This window comes from Rhinatrema bivittatum, chromosome 3 (genome assembly GCF_901001135.1).
Source record: "Rhinatrema bivittatum chromosome 3, aRhiBiv1.1, whole genome shotgun sequence".
Lineage (NCBI taxonomy): Eukaryota > Metazoa > Chordata > Amphibia > Gymnophiona > Rhinatrematidae > Rhinatrema > Rhinatrema bivittatum.
In genome coordinates, this window is record NC_042617.1 from 321409083 (window position 1) to 321428182 (window position 19100).

Here is a 19100-nt window from a genome sequence, read left to right on the forward strand (position 1 = left end):
TGATCATAATATGATCAAATTTGAATTATTGACAGGAAGGGGGATAGTAAGTAAATCTATGGCTCTAGCTCTAAACTTTCAAAAGGGAAACTTTGATAAAATGAGAAAAAGAGTTAGAAAAAAAACTGAAAGGAGCAGCTACAAAGGTAAAAAAAATGTGCAAGAGGCGTGGTCATTGTTAAAAAAAATATCATCCTAGAAGCACAGTCCAGATGTATTCCACACATTAAGAAAGGTGGAAGAAGGAAAAACGATTACCGGCGTGGTTAAAAGGTGATGTGAAAGAGGCTATTTTATCCCAAAGATCTTCATTCAAAAACTGGAAAAAGGATCCAACAGAAGAAAATAGGATAAAGCATAAGTGTTAGCAATTTAAATATAAGTCATTGATAAGACAGGCTAAGAGAGAATTTGAAATGAAGTTGACCATAGAGGTAAAAACTTTTGAAAATATATCCGAAGCAGAAAGCCTGTGAGGGAGTCAGTTGGAACGTTAGATGATCGAGGGGTTAAAGGGGCACTTAGAGAAGATAAGGCCATCATGGAAACTGTTGCGATTCCGGGTCGGCCCCGGAATCACTACTCACTCCTTCGGGGTTCCGCATTGGGCCCGCGTTCCCCGGACCTCCGGGGACCTCGGCCGCCGTGGGCTCGGCGTCCCTCTACCTCGCCCGGGCCTGCAGTCCCTCCTGCCGTGTCCTCTTCGCTGCGACGCAGCAGCCGGCGTCCCTCAGCGGCTGGCCCCGCCCCCTAGACGCGCGCGCGCCTTAGGCCAGGATTTAAAGGGGCCAGCGCGGGAAAAGCTAGGGGGCGCCTCCGGATGACATCAGACGCTGCAGGGTATTTAAACCCTGCAGCTTGACCAAGATATCGCCTTGCAACGAGGTTCCCAGGTTTACCCTGTCTCCAGTTGCTGCGTTCCTGCACCCTTCTGATTTCCTGTGGTTCCTGATCCTGGACTGGCTTACGGTGATTCTCGGCTCCTGACTCTGGACTGGCTTTCGACGATTCTTGGCTTCTGACCCCAGTGCGGCTTACGGTGATTCCTCTGGCTCTTGACCCCGGACTGGCTTACGACGACTCCCTGGTTTCTGACCCCGGTTTGGCTTACGGAGATCCTTTGGCCTCTGATCCCGGACTGGCAAGCGACGATTCTCTGGTACACGTCTCTGGACTGGTGAGCAACGACCTTGGACTCCGTCTGACTCAGCCTCCGCAGGCTCTCCTAAGTCCCAGCGGCCGGGTCCCTACGGGCTCCTCCTGGGGGGACGCCGGCTTCCAGGGTGAATCTCCTAAGTCCCAGCGGCCGAACTCCTACGAGCTCCTCTCGGGGGAGGGTCGGCTTCCAGGGCGAAGATCTTCTCACCATTGTACCAGCTCCACCGTTTCATCCTTCCTTGCCTCGGCCCTTGGTCGCATAGGGCTTCCCAGGATCGTCCTCCAGCCACCCACGACTCTGTCCTTGCCGCCTTCTGATCGGGACATCCGCTGTCACCTCGCTCAGCGGCTCACCCTCTGGTTCCGATCGGTCCAAGGGTCCACGAATCCAACAGAAACATTAAACTATTTCTTTGCTTTGGTGTTTACTGAAGAGGATGTTGGGGAGGTACCCATACTGGAGAAGGTTTTCATGGGTAATGATTCAGATGGGCTGAACCAAATCACAGTGAACCTAGAAGATGTAGTAGGCCAGATTGACAAACTGAAGAGGAACAAATCACCTGGACCGGATGGGTTCTGAAGGAACTAAAAAATGAAATTTCAGAACTATTACATTTATATTTAAAAAAACAAAAAGGGGGGAAGCATTATCACCATCCCCCCATACTCTCGGCCTCCTTTTTGCAACTTCTTCCCATTCCTCTCCTCCCCCACAGGTTCCTCTTCACCTAACTAAAACCATTTCACTGTCTTTTCCCTGTCCTGGGCTTTTTCTTTAAGCATTGGAAAATGGGTAATGATGGCAGATAAAAGACCAAAAAGATCCATTTAGTCTGCCCAGTAAAGTGTTTAGGGCTGTAATTGCCGCTCCATGCAGGTTAAACCAAAATTACTACCTGTTCGCTGTTCATTGCCTTTCTCCGGTAACTATGGATCCTGTGTATTTTCCTAATACCCTTCTGAATTCCACTACAATTCTTGTCCTCACCACTTCTTGCAGGAGGGCATTCCATGCATCCACCACCCTTTCTAGGGAAGACGTATGTACTCACACGGTTCCTTATTCTAAATCCCTGCCCACCAGACCTCTCCTCTCTGTCTCTAGCCTCCCTTCTAGACCCTTCCTCTTTCTCTTCAGCATCCCACCTCTCTCCCTAACCCCACTCCTTGCTCTCTCCCCTCTTTAGCACCCCACATTCCTCTCCTATTCTCCACTTCCCTGTCCTCCAAACTAAGTGCCGATCTTCACCTGGAAAAATAAGTCGGTTTTTTTCCCCACTGATTTTCTCCCATTTCTATTCTTATGAAAATTAACTCTGATAAATTCCGGGGAAAAATAAAAACATAGAGAAAGTCCCTAGGTATAGAGAGTGGTTGAGTCTTGTACATGGCCATGGGGAATGTAATGTTTGTTTTTAGCAGAAGAGAGGGTGTACTGTAGAGGCTCCTGATGGGAAGGGGAAAGGAGCTAGAAATTTCTCTTCAAGACCTTTCTCCAGTGGAGGAGAGTTAGGTGTTTGATCCTTCCTAGGAGCAGAAGAGTCCTGTCCCAGTTTCTATTCCCATTTGAGAGGAGAGAAAAGTCGGCTAGGGCAAAGTCCTTTAGGATCTGAGACTATAGGAAAATTAGTTCTTACCTGTTAATTTTCGTTCCTGTAGTACCATGGATCAGTCCAGACTGCTGGGTTATGCCTCTCTTCCAGCAGATGGAGTCAGAGAGAAACTGAAAAGGCACCTCCCATATACCCTGGTGTGCCACCTGCGGTCCCTCAGTATAATCAGTATCAAAGCAGAATGAAAAAAATATGGTAACCACCAATGACTAGATCAATATGAACAACACAACCCTGAACAACTACCGTGTAACTAAATATGAACTGCCGATAAAACTCGATATGTCATCTGACAAAATGCTCTGAGAAAAAAGCCTGCAAGAGAGAAAAACCAACAGAATCAGACTAGCGGAACTCGTATAATGTGGGCGGGCGTCTGGACTGATCCATGGTACTACAGGAACGAAAATTAACAGGTAAGAACTAATTTCCCTTTACCTGTACGTACCAGGATTAGTCCAGACTGCTGGGATGTACCTAAGCTGCCCTAAATGAGGTGGGACTTCGAGATTCCCGCTCTAAGCACACTGCTGCCAAAAGAATCCACCGTCTGATCCCGAACATCCAAACGGTAATGCTTGGCAAATGTGTGCAAAGATTTCCGTGTAGCCGCCCTGCAAATCTCCTGGAGTGATACATAGTCACTCTCTGCCCAGGAAGCCGCCTGTGAGCGAAGAGAATGAGCCTTAAGCCCCTCTGGGACAGGACGCCCTTGACCAATATAAGTTGCAGCAATAGCTTCTTTCAACCAGCGGGCAATGGTAGTTTTAGAAGCTTTTGACCCTTTCTTTGGACCATGCCACAGAACAAACAGATGATCAGACAGCCTGAAAGGATTGGTAACCTCCAAGTACTGCAGGAGGACCCGTCGGACATCCAATCTCCTAAGATCCTCCTAAGATCCCTGAGGCACTCCACTGCCCACTCCCTTCCACTGAGAAAATTGTCCATTTAATCCTACTTTCTGTTTCCTGTCTTTTAGCCAGTTTGTAATCCACGAAAGGACATCGCCACCTATCCCATAACTTTTTACTTTTCCTAGAAACCTCTCATGAGGAACTTTGTCAAATGCCTTCTGAAAATCCAAGTATACTATATCTACCGGTTCACCTTTATCCACCTGTTTATTAACTCCTTCAAAAAAGTGAAGCAGATTTGTGAGGCAAGACTTGCCTTGGGTAAAGCCATGCTGACTTTGTTCCATTAAACCATGACTTTCTATATGTTCTATGATTTTGATATTTAGAACACTTTCCACTATTTTTCCTGGCACTGAAGTCGGGCTAACCGGTCTGTAGTTTCCCAGATCGCCCCTGGAGCCCTTTTCAAATATTGGGGTTACATTAGCTATCCTCCAGTCTTCAGATACAATAGATGATTTTAATGATAGGTTACAAATTTTTACTAATAGGTCTGAAATTTCATATTTTGTAGTTCCTTCAGAACTCTGGGCTTTATACCATCTGGTCCAGGTGATTTACTACTCTTCAGTTTGTCAATCAGGCCTACCACATCTTCTAGGTTCACCATGATTTGGTTCAGTCCATCTGAATCATTACCCATGAAAACCTTCTCTGGTACGGGGACCTCCCCAACATCCTCTTCAGTAAACACCGAAGCAAAGAAATAGTTTAATCTTTCCGCGATGGCCTTATCTTCTTTAAGTGCCCCTTTAACCCCTCCATCATCTAACGGTCCAACTGTGACTCCCTCACAGGCTTTCTGCTTTGGATATATTTTTAAAAGTTTTTACTGTGAGTTTTTGCCTCTACGGCCAACTTCTTTTCAAATTCTCTCTTAGCCTGTCTTATCAATGTCTTACATGTAACTTGCCAACGCTTATGCATTATCTTATTTTCTTCTGTTGGATCCTTCTTCCAATTTTTGAATGAAGATCTTTTGGCTAAAATAGCCTCTTTCACCTCCCCTTTTAACCATGCCGGTAATCGTTTTGCCTTCTTTCCACCTTTCTTAATATGTGGAATACATCTGGACTGTGCTTCTAGGATGGTATTTTTTAACAATGACCACGCCTCTTGCACACTTTTTACTTTTGTAGCTGCTCCTTTCAGTTTTTTTTTCTATTTTTCTCATTTTATCAAAATTTCCCTTTTGAAAGTTTAGCACGGGAACCATGGATTTGCTTACTGTCCCCCTTCCAGTCATTAATTCAAATTTGATCATATTATGATCACTATTGCCAAGCGGCCCCACCACCATTACCTCTCTCACCAAATCCTGTGCTCTTGTGAGAACTAGATCTAAAATGCTCCCTCTCATGTCTGTTCCTGAACCAATTGCTCCATAAAGCTATCATTTATTCCATCCAGGAACTTTATCTCTCTAGCATGTCCCGATGATACATTTACCCAGTCAATATTGGGGTAATTGAAGTCTCCCATTATTACCGCACTACCAATTTGGTTAGCTTCCCTAATTTCTCTTAGCATTTCACTGTCCGTCTCACTATCTTGACCAGGTGGATGGTAGTATACTCCTATCACTATAGTCTTCCCCAACACACAATGTATTTCTACCAATAATGATTCAATTGTGCATTTAGTCTGTTGGACTCTATGCCATTCTAGACATAAAGCGCTACACTGCCTCCCGGGTGCTCCGCTCTATCATTGCGATATAATTTGTACCCCGGTATAGCACTGTCCCATTGGTTGTCCTCCTTCCTCCATGTCTCTGAGATGCCAATTAAGTCTATGTCATCATTCACTGCTATACATTCTAATTCTCCCATCTTACTTCTTAGGCTTCTGGCATTAGCATACAAACATTTCTGTTGCGTCTGTCGGTCGCAGACAGCTACGACCACTCTGCCTTACCTCTTTTTCTCCCCTTTCTCTCTCTCTGGGCAAGATGGCTGTCTCTGGGGCCGAGTGCCGCAGGCCTCGGCGTTCTCCGACCAGCTTGGGCATTCCCATCCGCCATGCTTACTCCAGTGGCCTCCTAGAGTGCGAGCGCGCACATCTCTGACTCTCAAATACACATCATGGCGGGAACCTCGGGGGCGGCCCCACCACATGACGTTTGTACCTCCGGGCATAACTAGCCTCCACTTATGCTACCTAAATGAGTTAGCAAAGCCTTAGCTTTGCTACTCTGCCAGCTTAGACGCTTCCTATTGCTAAGGGCCTCGCTCCAGCAAAGCTCTAGACACCCGCTCCTCGGGGGTCTCTTGCTTCCTACTACCCTTCGGGGTCTCACTAACCTCAGGGGTCTTGTCTCTTATTCTTTCCAGGATATTGGACCATTGGGTACTCCCTCCTCGAGGGTCTATCCTCTTCATATCCTGCACCACGGACTTTCGGTCCCACCATTCTACCATCAGGAAGACGCCGTCTCTCCGTGAGTACCTCTACGAACCGATGCCCCAACTCCACCCACCAGCCGCGGCATTACCCGCTCTGCGGGCTTCTGCCTATCGTGAACATCTGGGTGAGACTACACTACTGAGCCTGTTGAGCGTATTGGCACCTTGTGGATCAGTGCCTTCCCTTCCTGCATTACCATCTATCACAGCAGTACAATAAAGACTATCCATTCTGTGTCTGCTAACTGTGTAAGCCAATCGCTGTGGTTCCCCATTGGGCTCCTCCCTGTGGGCAGAGTCATCTCCATTGCGACCAAGGGTCTACAATGCCTTAAACACAACAATTTCAAAGTGTGTTTTTTGTTTGTATTTTCATTCTGCTTTTTAATTGATAGGGATAAGTTAGAATTCTTTTTTAGCTCAGGTGAGTTTTTAGTTACAGGCACTTGGACTACTTTTCTTATTATTGGAACATCACTGTCGGGATGCCCTAATTCTAATGCATCATTAGTATCCTTTGAAGATACCTCTCTCGGAACCATGCGCTGTTGAGCGACTGTCGGCTTTCCCCTTTGTTCTAGTTTAAAAACTGCTGTATCTCTTTTTTAAAGGTTAGCGCCAGTGGTCTGGTTCCACCCTCGTTAAGGTGGAGCCCATCTCTTCGGAAAAGACTCCCCCTTCCCCAAAAGGTTCCCCAGTTCCTTACAAAACTGAATCCCTCTTCCTTGCACCATTGTCTCATCCACACATTGAGATTCCGGAGCTCTGCCTGCCTCTGGGAACCTGTGCGTGGAACAGGGAGCATTTCAGAGAATGCTAACCTGGAGGTTCTGGATTTAAGCATAATACCTAAGAGCCTAAATTTGGCTTCCAGCACCTCCCTCCCACATTTTCCTATGTCGTTGGTGCCCACATGTACTGCAACAGCCAGCTCCTCCCCAGCACTGTCTAAAATCCTATCTAGGTGACGCGTGAGGTCTGCCACCTTCGCACCAGGTAGGCATGTTACCAGGTGATCCTCATGCCCACCAGCCACCTCGCTATCTACATTCCTAATAATCGAATCACCAACTATGACGGCCGACCTAACCCTTCCCTCCTGGGCAGTAGGCCTTGGGGAGATATCCTCAGTGCGAAAGGACAATGCACCACCTGGAGAGCAGGTCCTTGCTACAGGATCCTTTCCTGCTGCACCAGGTTGTTGCTCTCCAATCATGAGACCTTCTTCCTCCAAGGCAGCACCAGGGCTGCCAGTCTGAAGTTGGGACTTGGCTACTCTATCCCTGAAGGTCACATCTATATACCTCTCTGTCTGCCTCAGCTCCTCCAGGTCTACCACTCTAGCCTCCAGAGATCTGACTCATTCTCTGAGAGCCAGGAGCTCTTTGCATCACATGCACCTGAACAACTTCTCACCGGCGGGTAAAAAATCATACATGTGACACTCGATGCAAAAGACTGGGAAGCCCCCCTCTTGCTGCCAGACTGCTGCCTTCATCTCAAATTTGTTCAGTTCCAATTTACGTTTTAGGTTGCTATGGGAGCAGGAATGTGTCTGTTAGCAATCACCCCGCCAGGGGGGCAGAGTTAGCAATCTGTTAGCGATTACCCAGCCAGGGGAGCGGAGTTAGCAATCTGTTATTGATCAGCTCCCCCAGAGGGGAGGAGCTGGCAATCTGATGTAGATCACGCTACCAGGGAGGTGGAGTTAGCAATCTAATATGGATCTGCTTCCCCAGAGGGGAGTAGTATGCAGAGTGATGTACTCCGTAGATGGAGTTAATGATCTGTTGTGGGTTGGCTCCCACAGAGTGGCAGTCTGTATGACACCGCTCTAGTGGTGTAAGGAATAAAGACTTAATGGACATTGGTGAATCCTTGGGCTGATGACAGATGACAGCACCCCCAGGATGGTATCCTGAGAGGGACCATCGGCTAGGCTGGAGTATGGAGACAGATAGTTCTTTATTAGACAGGAAGTAGAACCACCAGAGGTGGCAGTAGTGAGCTGATGTGCCCGGCAGGGCTGAAGTTCCTCAGATACTGGAACTGCGATCTCTCGGTTGCTGAGCTGTATGCGGATACATAATCAGTAGTAGATGATACATTCACAATTGTAGATATATTGAAATGGCTTCAGTGCAACAGAGAGTCTTCAGTATATTCAGGAACAGGAGCCATAGGCGAGTACTGGTTTCTATATGCAGTCTGGAATAAGAACTCACAATATATGTGTATGAGATGGCTTCTGTAATAGAAGAGAGTCTTTGGAAGGTTTTAGGAACATGGGCCCTCGTGGAGCGAGTAACGGTTCCTATCTGCAATATGAAATAGTAATGTACCAGATATAGGTAAGCGATGGCTTCTGAGATAGAAGAGAGTCTGTAAAGGGTTTTAGGAACATGGGCCCTCGTGGAGCGAGAACCGGCTCCTATCTGCAATATGAAATAGTAATGTACCAGATATAGGTATGCGATGGCTTCTGAGATAGAAGAGAGTCTGTGAAGGGTTTTAGGAACATGGGCCCTCATGGAGCGAGTAATGGTTCCTATCTGTAATAGTAACTCACGATCTCCGTACCTGCGATAACATCTTAGATAGAAGGGAGTCTTCAGAGATTAGGAATATAGGACCTTGTGGAACGATTACCGATTCCTATCTGTAATAGAACGCACAGTGTTCACATTTGCGGTCGCTTCCAGGCAGTAAGGAGTCTTCTGAGCATTCAGGGACTTAGGCCCTCGAGCAGCGAGTACCAGATCCCGTTTTAGCAATCTGAAATCAAGAAGAGAGAGCGAGGCCCCCGAGGAGCGGGTACCCCTTGGTAAGTTTGTGAAGGCAGAGCAGCAGAGAAAGATGTCCCTTGCTAACTCGATTCGTAGTAGCAAACAAAGACCTTTTAAGTTGGAAGCAGTCCCGAATGGAGTCGCCACAAAGGTAGAGAGGGTGGAGCGAGGGCGAGAACAGGCACGAACGCAACAGTGTCTAATTAACGTCCTTTAAATGTATTAGCAAATTCATTATATGTCTGGTACTACAGGGGAATGATCAAACTGTCAATAAGGTTTTGGGTTTTTTTTTAAGTGGCACCTGCCTATAAAGATGAGCTAGGGGTGGGTGGGTGAGGGGTGGGAGGATTGGGAAAAACACAGTATAACTTCAGTTAGTCAGCCAGAGTGACTCACTGCTCTCTTGATTAACAAATGTTGGTACCTAATCAAACCAAATCACACTACCTTAACAGCTTTACAAGATGAGTAACTGAACTGAACTTTTCAACCTTTTTACTTAGGTATACACTGCTCCTAGCTTATTTCTAGCTTCTGGCTACTTTTCTCTTTTCTTTTGTTTTTAATATACAAACACTCTAACTTCTGCTTACTAGCTGCCTTACAGACTATTAGAAATAAACACACTAACTACTGCTTACTAGCTGCCTTACTGACTGACTATTTAAAAATACAGTCTAACTTCTGTTTATTCGCTGCCTTACTGACTATTAAAAGCACAAACACAGAACACACTAAATAATATTCCCAAATAGTTAACTTCACTCCAATACTTTTAAAAAAGAAAATGTCCCAAGCAAAAACTTACTGATTCCTTTCAGCCACCAGCAAGGTGATCCTCTCCTCTCAGTACGCCCACTGTATGTATTTGTAATTTATTTGTAATCACTGTAGTCCAGTAAAGCTGTCTCTCTTCTTTGTGATTCTCAGAGTGGGAAGACGCCCTGTGATGTGGTTTACAAGTGCTGGTCAGTTTCTATTTGGCGTAGCTGTGGCGTTCACCTTTGACTACTACAGCTTTGTGATTGTCCGCTTCCTGCTGGCCATGGTCAGTATAAGTCCTTGTTTCTTCCTTGCCTTTTCTCTGCCTTTTGCCTCCTAAAGTGTTTAAATTTGCATTAAGCAAATGGTAATTTATGGTAGACTAAAGGCCAGATTTTAGAATTGGGTAACATGAGAGCCAAGGAAATCTGCCAGAGGAGTATAGGTGGGTGTGCCGGCACAATATCTGACTGCACATTGTTTACCCAAGGTTTTATTATCCAGAAACTTGGAGAAAGGAAAATAAATTCCAACAAAATCTGTGCTTGTAAAGTCCAGAATCCGCACAGTGGAGTTTTCCCAATGCCTGATTCTTACATTGTGCCCTTAGGAGAACGCAGAGGGAATTTTAAGGTTCTGCTATCGTATGAAGGTCATCAGGTTACTAGCTTAGAGATGAGTGAGGTGCATTTACAATCCCATTCATGGTAATGGGACTCTCTGGGACCCTATTATTAGGGATGTGCACAGCTGAAATTTTTGTTTCGGTTCATTTCTTTCATTTCTGGCCAGTGTTTGGCTGAATTTCATTTCCGGGAGGGCTTGTTTTTAATCTACATTTGTTTTTATTTGTTTCAGAATACACAATGTGTTACTTGCAAATAATGCACATTATTTTCCAAAACAAATTAAAACATTTTTCAGGGTATTTGGGGCCTTTTTTTCTATTTGTTTCAGTTAAGGTTACCATTCGTTTTTAAATAAATGCACATCCCTACCAGTTATCATTCTAAGAATGGTTTTAAATGTTTTATCCATGGGAGAATTGCCACGATAGAGAAAGCACTCCTGTTATTAGAGGCCTCTCTAGTCCCCTCTGCTACTGAAAAGAGGGTTTTGAGGAGCCCCAGCAATCAACCCTACTGAAAGCTCCAGCCTGTTTGACAACTGAGCAGTGTGGATAGAAATCATCATACACAGCCTCTTTTTGTACTCGGAGAGTGAGGCCATGCCACGTAGAGCCATATTTAGGCATAGGCAACCTAGGCATGTGGCTAGGGTGCTAAATTCTGAAGGCACCTAGAATCTGGGACCTGGAAACCCTTGCTGTCTGATCTCTTGGAGACCTCTCCCCCCCCTCCCAGTCCTTCACCTCTGGGATCCATAACCTTAAATCTGTTTCTGTGCCTATGACGATGAAAACCTCTAATTAACTGATGGCTTTCTAATGATTCGTGGTGCCGGCCCATTACAGCCTCCCACAATGTTCCTTCATCATCGATGGGACCCCTGGGAGATTGGGAAATGGCACTGCTTTAGGAAAAAACAAGCCAAGATTTATGTAGCAGGATTATGCCTTGCTGTATCAAATTAAAAAAACAAACAAACAAACAAACAAAATGTGACCTCATAAAATTCTGAATGCTTAAAGATGAAGCATGGTAAGCTTTGGAGGTGTTTCCAAAGCTTACCATGCATTCATCCTCTTCTCTGTGGCTTTCTCCTTACTGCTTCCCATCCAGCTGACATCAGTACGTGGCCTCTCTCCTTACTAGCTGTCATTTTAAAGTTTCCCCCTGTTTATCGGGCCGATACAGTAAACCACGCAGCGCGCGCACAAGCCACTCTCCTGTGCGCGCGATTCAGAAAATTAATTTATTTAAATTAGGGCTGCGGTAAAAAGAGGTGTCCCTAGCGCCTCTTTTTTGATGGAAGCAGTGGCTGTCAGCGAGTTTGACAGCCGACACTCAATTTTGCCGGTGTTGGTTTTCAAACCCGCTGGCAGTCACGGGTTCGGAAACCGGACGCCGGCAAAATTGAGGGTCTGGTTTTCAACCCGCGGGCCCATTTAAAAAATTTTTTTTTTGTATTTTTAACTTTTTTTAACTTTGGGGACCTCCGACTTAATATCGCACTTCCCCGGCGCCGGCAGAAATTAACGCCTACCTTTGGGTAGGCGCTAATTTCTTAAAGTAAAATGTGAGGCTTGGCTGAACATTTTACTTTCTGAATCGCGCGGGAATGACTAATAGGGCCATCAACATGCATTTGCATGTTGCGGGGGCTATTAGTCTCGGGGGGGGGGGGGGTTGGACGTGCATTTTCGACGCGCTATTACCCCTTACTGAATAAGGGGTAAAGCTAGTGCGTCGGAAACACGCGTCCAAATGCCGGCTAACAGTGCGCTCCACTGGAGCGCACTGTACTGTATCGGCCTGTTTGTGTCCAGAATGGCAGTAACTTCCTGTAGCCAAGCAGGATCCTGCTGCTCTGCACATGGCTCTTGCACGCCCTGGTAAGCACAGTACGTTCTCCAAGTCCTGGGAGGTAGCTCTGGTCACTCAGGGAAGCTTTCTTTAACTTTTTGGCTACCAACATTCTGTGTGAACTGTGAAAAAAACAAACAAGCAAACCTCACGTTGCTTTCTTACATGTCTTCCAAGGAGTGCAAAGGTCCATAGGTGCAAGCTCTGCGGCTGCTTGAGCACCTTCAGTATCAGCTATGAATCCCGTGTCACCTCTCCAGTCTGTGGCAGCTGAGAGGAGAGACTGAAGAGGTGACGCTGCAGGCAGAGCCGGCGCTGTGCGCACAAGCAAGAAGTAGAAGTTCTCTAATCTCTCTCATTTTTGTTTCAGGTCTCTAGCGGTTACCTGGTGGTCGTGTTTGTTTACGTGACGGAGTACGTGGGCATTAAGGCTCGGTCCTGGGCCTCCATGCACGTCCACGCCGCATTTGCTGTAGGAGTCATGGTCGTGGCGCTCGTGGGATACTTGGTGCGCACCTGGTGGGTTTACCAGCTCTGCCTGTCCCTAACAACCCTGCCCTTCATTGTCTTCTGCTGGATGCTCCCGGAGACGCCCTTCTGGCTCCTCTCCCAGGGACGGCACAAGGAAGTGGAGAAGCTGATTAACACAATGGAAAAGTGGAACAATATCAGGACTCCCTGCAAGCTTTCGGAGCTGTGTCCGCCTCTCCAGGACGGGCCGCTCAGCGAGAGAGCGGGCGACAATGGTGCGTCCTCGGGAAAGAACCACAACGTCCTGGATCTGTTCCATACCTGCACCATGGCAAGGAGGACCTTCACCATCTGGCTAATTTGGTTCACCGGGAGCCTCGGATACTACGTCTTCTCCCTGAGCTCTGTCAATCTAGGAGGCAACGAATACTTAAATCTGTTTCTCTCTGGTAAATTCCTTTTTTTTTAAAAATGTTTTGCCATAATTAAAACGTCTTGACCCCTCTGGTGCTGGGAGATAGTGCTGCGCTGTTAACCGGCTGAGACCAGGGCAGGAGTGGCCATCTCTGCTCCTGCAAGGGCAGTCAGGGTGTCTGCTATTCAGGATAGCCATGGTGAATATTCATGAGATGTTACTTTATATATCTTAGTGAACGTTGAGAACAGGAGTGTGACACCCTGGACAAGGGTGACCACTTGGCTCCAGGTCATAAGGAATAACTGTGTCAATCCTGGTTATAACCTTTCACTCCTATGTTCATTTGTCAAGTAAAGCTTTGAAATAGGGTTGACTGGAGTCTTTGTAGACCGTCATATCTATTAGAGAGCCGATGAAAGAATTATTGTGGCCTATAAACTTTCGAGACCACACAGATCTCCACTTCAGATGGAGAAGAGGCCTGTGAGGCCTCTAAAATTCTTGAAGTCAATATTCAAAGCGCGTTCAGCGTTTATTTAGCTGGATAAGTATAAATTGTACAGCTAAGCAGTGGATGCTGCAAATGTGCCTATGTTCATAAGTCACTTGTACGGCTAAAAAATTAGCTGCATATCTTGAGGGCTTGAAGTGGGCAGATCATGGTGGAACGAGTTAGCCATGTAAGTTAGGCAGTTAACTATATTTGGACTTAGCCGCATACATTAACAGGCTAAGCTAGACATGCCATAGAGCAGAACTAAAGTTAGCCGGTTATAATTTATACAGCTAAGTGCAGATATATATGCGTATACTGAGCAACATAGTTGTACCGCTGAATATACCTTGTAACTTCACGGGATAAGTTATATCTGGCCAAGTTATTTAAACGGTCAGCTTTGAATACTGACTCCCTGTCTTTTATCATCTGTTTGTCGGTGCTGGAAGAGGCATAACGGCCTACTTAGGTTTCAGTTTTCTCCGTGGCCAATATGGCCCTCTAGAACTTGGCAGCGCAAACAGGATTTGCAGCAGATGTGCTTACACCAGTCTTGAAGGTCAGCAGATGGGTCTGGGTTTCAGGGTAACCAAGTTAGGAAGGTATATCTCATGAACATCCATTGTGGTTCTCATGAAAACCAATCCTGATTGCAGCTCGTTTGTGACACACATGCCCAGGGTGACTATCTGGCCAAGCCAACTGTGGACTGGCTGATCAAGCCCTGGCTTTGTGTCAGGGCGTCTTAAAGAAGCTGCCACTGCAAATCCACAGTGCGATGGGGCAGATCCAGAACTGGCCCCGAGACCCTCACGACTTGGGTCCGATGTAGTTCTATAGGAGAGAAGGGCAGGAGAAGCCAGGATGAGAAGGAAGTGGTCTGAGGGAAGAGGCAATGAAAGGACGGAAGACGAGGGAGGGGATTTCAGAGCTGAGAAGGGAGAGCAGAAGCAGGTGAATACAGGAGGGGAGTCTCAGCATGGTGGCTACTGTCCAAGTGGGATGGGAGGGAACAGGAGATTAAACAAGAGAGGGGGTGGCAGTAGGTGAGGAAAATGGGTAACAGAGAAGAACTGGAGGGGAAGCAGTAAGGAGACAGAGAGCAGACTGCAGGGTGGCAAGGCGTAGAAGATGAGCAGGGGCGCATGGAGGTGCCAGATGCGAGCATCACCTGGGGGGGGCACCTGCTGTGATACCAACAGAGGCCGATCAGTAACGTAATTCAAATGTTTCACCTGATGAAATGCAGGTGCCGTGGAGCTGCCGTCCTACATCGTAGCCTGCCTTGGGATGGACAGACTGGGCAGAAGAAACACGCTAGCACCCTTCCTTCTACTAAGCGCTGTCATCTGTGGCTTAATTATGGTCATTCCTCAGGTCAGTACTTCTCATTAAAAAGAATCACAGTGTTGATAATAAGATGGGGAATCAGGAGCCGCTGACAAGGCCGTTCCATTTCCTTTCCTATAAGAACTGAGAATAACTCTTTTTACTGTGACTTAATACAAGACTTAGAAGTGAAAGAGAGAGCAGTGAAAGAATCTTTAAATTGTAAATGCACAACTAGATCCCTCTTACAGATTCCCACTGCCCTGAGAGGCGCAGCTCCAGATGCAGCTCCCAGCTCCCAATGCCCTGAGAGGTGCAGCTCCAGCTCCCAGCTCACTCCTACAGCTCCTAATGCCCTGAGAAGCACAGCTCCAGCTCCCAGCTCTCTTCTAGAGTCTCCTAATGCCCTGAGAAGCGCACCTATATAAGAGCATAAGATATGTCAAACTGGGTCAGACCAAGGGTCCATCAAGCCCAGTATCCTGTTTCCAACAGCAGCCAATCCAGGCTACAAGTACCTGGCAAGTACCCAAACATTAAATAGAGCTCAAGCTACAATTGCTTATTAATTAATAGCAGTTTATGAATTTTTCCTCTAGGAACTTATCCAAACCTTTTTTAAACCCAGTCACACTAACTGCTGTAACCACAGAGCTTAATTGTACGTTGAGTGAAAAAGAATTTTCTCAGATTTGTTTTAAATGAGCTGGTTGCTAACTTTTTGGAGTGCCCCCTAGCCTTCTATTATCTGAAAGAGTAAATAACCGATTTACATTAACTTGTCCAAGTCCTTTCTTGATTTTGTATACTTCCATCATATCCCCCCTCAGCCATGTCTTCTCCAAACTGAACAATCCTAACCTCTTTAGCTTTTCCTCATAGGGCAGCTGTTCCATGTCCCTTATTTTGGTTCCCCTTCTCTGCACTTTCTCCAGGGCAACTATATCTTTTTTGAGATGCAGTGAACAGAATGGCACACAGTATTCAAGGTGCCGTCTTACCGTGGAGCGATACAGAGGTATTATGACATCCATCGTTTTATTTGCCATTCCCTTCTTAATAATTCCTAACATTCTGTTTGCTTTTTTTGACTGCTGTAGCACACTGAGCTGAATTTCAAAGTATTATCCACTATGATGCCTAGATCTTTTTCCTGGGTGATATTTCCTAATATGGAACCTAACATCGTGTAACTACAGCAAGAGTTATTTTTCCCTGTATGCATCAACTTGCACTTGTCCACATTACATTTTCATCTGCCATTTGGATGCCCAATCTTCCAGTCTCAAAAGGTCTTCCTGCAATTTATCACAATCTGCTTGTGATTTAACTACTCTGCATAATTTTGTGTCATCCGCAAATTTGATAACCTCACTCGCCGTACCCTTTCCAGATCATTTATAAATATATTAAAAAGCACCGGTCCAAGTACAGATCCCCGAGGCACTCCACTGTCTACCTTTTCCCACTGTGAAAACTGACCATTTAATCCTACTCTCTGTTTCCTGTCTTTTAACCAGTTTGTAATCCACGAAGGACATCGCCTCCTATCCCATGACTTTTTAGTTCTCGTAGTCATGAGGGACTTTATCGAACGCCTTCTGAAAATCCAAATACCCTACATCTACCATTCACCTTTATCCACATGTTTATTCACCCCTTCAAAAAATGTAGGAGATTTATAAGGCACAACTTCCTGTGGGTAAATCCATGCTGGCTGTGTCCCATTAAACCATGTCTCTCTAAATGTTCTGTGATTTTATTCTTTGTAACAGTTTCCATGATTTTTCCCGGCACTGAAATCAGACTCACCATTGTATATTTTCCTGGATCGCCCTTGGAGCACTTTTTAAATATCGGGGTTACATTGGCCACCTTCTAGTTTTCAGGTACAATAGATGATTTTAATGACAGGTTACAAATTAATTGAAATAGGTCTGAAATTTCATTTTTTAGTTCTTTCAGAACCCTGGGGTGTATACCATCCGGTCCAGGTGATTTACTACTCTTCAATTTGCAAATCTGGCCTACCACATCTTCCAGTTTCACCATGATTTGGTTCAGTTCATCTGAATCGTCACCCTTGAAAACTGTTTCCAAAACTGGTATCTCCCCAACATCCTCTTCAGTAAACACTGAAACAAAGAATTTGTTTAGTCTTTCCGTGATTGCCTTATCTTCCCTAAGTGCCCCTTTAACCTCTCGATCATCTAACAGTCCAACAGACTCTCTCAAAAGCTTTCTGCTTTGGATATATTAAAAAAGTTTTTATTATGAGTTTTTGTTTCTATGGCCAACTTCTTTTCAAATTCTCTCGTAGACTGTCTTAACAATGTCTTACATTTAACTTTGTCAAGTGCTTTTGCTTTATCCTATTTTCTTCAGATGGATCCTTCTTCCAATTTTTGGATGAAAATCTTTTGGCTAAAATAGCCTTTTTCACCTCACCCTTTAACCATGCCGACAATTGTTTAGCCTTCCTTCCACCTTAATGCGTGGAATACATCTGGACTTCGCTCATAAGATATTTTTTAACAATGTCCACCCCTGTTGCACACTCTTAACCTTTATAGCTGCACCTTTCAGGTTTTGGTTTTTTTTGTTGGTTTTTTTTAACTATTTTTCTCATTTTAGCAAAGTTTCCCTTTTGAAAGTTTAGTGCTAGATTTACTTATTGTCCCCCTTCCAGTCATTAATTCAAATTTGATCATATTATGATCACTACTGCCAAGCAGCGCCACCACTGTTACCTCTCTCCCAAATCCTGCACTTCACTGAGAATTAGATCTAAAATAGCTCCCTTTCTTGTCGGTTTCTGAACCAATTGCTCCATAAAACTGTCATTTATTCCATCCAGGAACTTTATCTCTCTCGCATGTCCTGATGTTATACTTACCCATTCATAATTGGGGTAATTGAAATCTCCCATTTCTTAGAATCCAGTGACATGAATCCAGAACACCCGGGTAATGCACCTCTGCCAGCAGATGGAGACTGAGCAAGCTGACATCACAGTATATACAATCCTGCAGTGACATCAGCCTGCCAGTATTCTCTGTCTCCAGCAGATGGTGCACGTGCATCTCCCTACTGAGGATTGCTTTGATTTGAAAAGGAGAAATAAGGAAAATAAATTTGCCCCACTCTCCTGAGCTGATACCAAAACGTCCCTCCCCCAGTTGAGAATTCCTGAGCTGATTTCCATGGTCCCTCAGATGAGTGCCTTGGCCTGGTAGCTGTTTTTTCAGCTGGCATCGACTTAGCTGTTAAACAGCTGAAAGGCAGTGGGTGCAAGAAGCCGAGTGTGGCAGTGATGGCATATGCCCTCTCCCCCCGCAGCCAGAGACTGTCTCTGTTCTCAGCCAGGTAAGGCTGAGCTCAGGTAGGTTTTTAAAAAATTAAAAAAAAATATATAGAGACAGAGAAGGAGGGATTTTTTACTGTTCGGCTTCCTCCTTCCCCCAGTCTCCGTGCTCAGTGCACCGTTCTGACATTTGTCCCGCTCCGTGGGGAGTCGAGGGACATGGGCAGCCTGGCGGGTTGAGCAGCCTCTGTAGTCCAGGCCTTGCTCTGAAGCTTTTTCGCTGCACGCCATGTGGTGGGCCTCAATGGCGTTTCACGCGCTTTCTTTAGGCTGCTCTCTACAGGATTGTCAGTTCAGTGTGTGTGTGTCCAAGTTGTGCATCCAAGTTAAGTGGCGCCTTATGCGGCCAACCACTTATCTGTACTCACAAGCTGAGCTTTGTTGTGTACTTAATTTTTTTTTTTTATGGCGCCTATCCTAGGGATGCCTAATTCTTGGATGCCTAGGTGTGAGATGCCTAGAATTTTTGGACGTCTAAAAAAAAAAAAAAAAGCTAGACGCACACCTCCAGCTGCCAATCAGCCTGCTGCCGTTCTAATGGCATCTGTATCTAGGAATATGCCTGTCATATTCAGGCATCTCAACGAGAAGTGCCTGCTGACTTGTGCCAACACTGGAGGCTCAGGGAGAATTATCTTCCTCTGATTTCACTAAGCCTGGTTCTTCCCAGCCTGATGTAGGTCTGGGTAAAGACGTTTCAGGTAGGGTGCCTGATCTTGGAACTCCCCTAACAGGTTCCTCAGCAGGGAATGGTGGCTCAGTGAGTAGGCCTTCTGATCTGCGTACTTCTACATTTTTATGGGTAGAATTTTTCTAGGGATTGCAATCCTTTCTTCTGGCACAGTCCTCATCCCTGTCCAATGCTCCGAGGGCAGAGTCACAGAAC

The 19100-nt window shown here is 45.7% G+C and overlaps 1 protein-coding gene across 2 annotated transcripts in view; it reads left to right on the forward strand.

Moving 5' to 3' along the window:
• SLC22A16 (solute carrier family 22 member 16) overlaps positions 1–19100 on the forward strand; it is a 64134-nt gene that overhangs the window by 20213 nt on the left and 24821 nt on the right. For both annotated transcript variants that reach the window (XR_003855603.1, XM_029595267.1), the window contains exons 3-5: positions 9819–9936; positions 12507–13056; positions 14771–14898. Coding sequence is in view for 1 of the 2 variants with exons in the window: in XM_029595267.1 (XP_029451127.1) it covers positions 9819–9936; positions 12507–13056; positions 14771–14898 (796 nt within the window). In the remaining variant the exon portion in view is untranslated. The remainder of the gene's footprint in view (positions 1–9818; positions 9937–12506; positions 13057–14770; positions 14899–19100) is intronic.